The sequence below is a fragment of the Neopelma chrysocephalum genome, unplaced genomic scaffold (genome assembly GCF_003984885.1).
Source record: "Neopelma chrysocephalum unplaced genomic scaffold, ASM398488v2 Primary Assembly neopelma1_92818, whole genome shotgun sequence".
NCBI lineage: Eukaryota > Metazoa > Chordata > Aves > Passeriformes > Pipridae > Neopelma > Neopelma chrysocephalum.
In genome coordinates, this window is record NW_020921544.1 from 532 (window position 1) to 1,081 (window position 550).

General features: G+C 65.1%; 1 protein-coding gene across 1 annotated transcript in view; it reads left to right on the forward strand.

The window, feature by feature from the left end:
• Positions 1-243: 243 nt before the first annotated feature.
• The window catches only part of LOC113980160 (calponin-1-like), a gene marked incomplete at its 5' end in the record, with an annotated part of 817 nt that continues 510 nt past the window's right edge, over positions 244-550 (forward strand). Inside the window, one exon of the mRNA XM_027707395.1 lies at positions 244-379. Coding sequence (XP_027563196.1) covers positions 244-379 — 136 coding nt within the window. The remainder of the gene's footprint in view (positions 380-550) is intronic.

Here is a 550-nt window from a genome sequence, read left to right on the forward strand (position 1 = left end):
TGTCCCTGTCCCTGTGTCCCCCCATTCCTGACAGTGTCCCCATGTCCCCCTGACGGTGTCCCCCCTGTCCCCATGTCCCCCGACAATGTCCCCTGTCCCTGTGTCCCCCTCACCCGTGACTGTGTCCCCTGTCCCCGTGTCCCCATGTCCCCCCTGTCCCCCTTACAATGTCCCCTGTCCCCATGTCCCCCTGAGGGTGTCTCCATGTCCCCCCACCCCTGACACTGTCCCCTGTCCCCCCAGCTGGCTCAGAAATACGACCCCCAGTGCGAGCGGGAGCTCCGGGCGTGGATCGAGGGCACCACGGGCCGAAGGATCGGGGACAACTTCATGGACGGGCTCAAGGACGGCGTCATCCTCTGCGAGTACGGCCTGGGGGGCCCTGACCCCTGACCTCTGACCCCTGCTGACCACGAGTGCTGACCACTGACCCGGCTGGGACTGACCCCTCCCCCCCAAATGGAGTCTGGGATCGTCCTCCTGGAATTCAGCCCAATATTGACCCTGTCCTTTAACCCCCCACTGACCTCACCTGAGCTGACCCCTGACC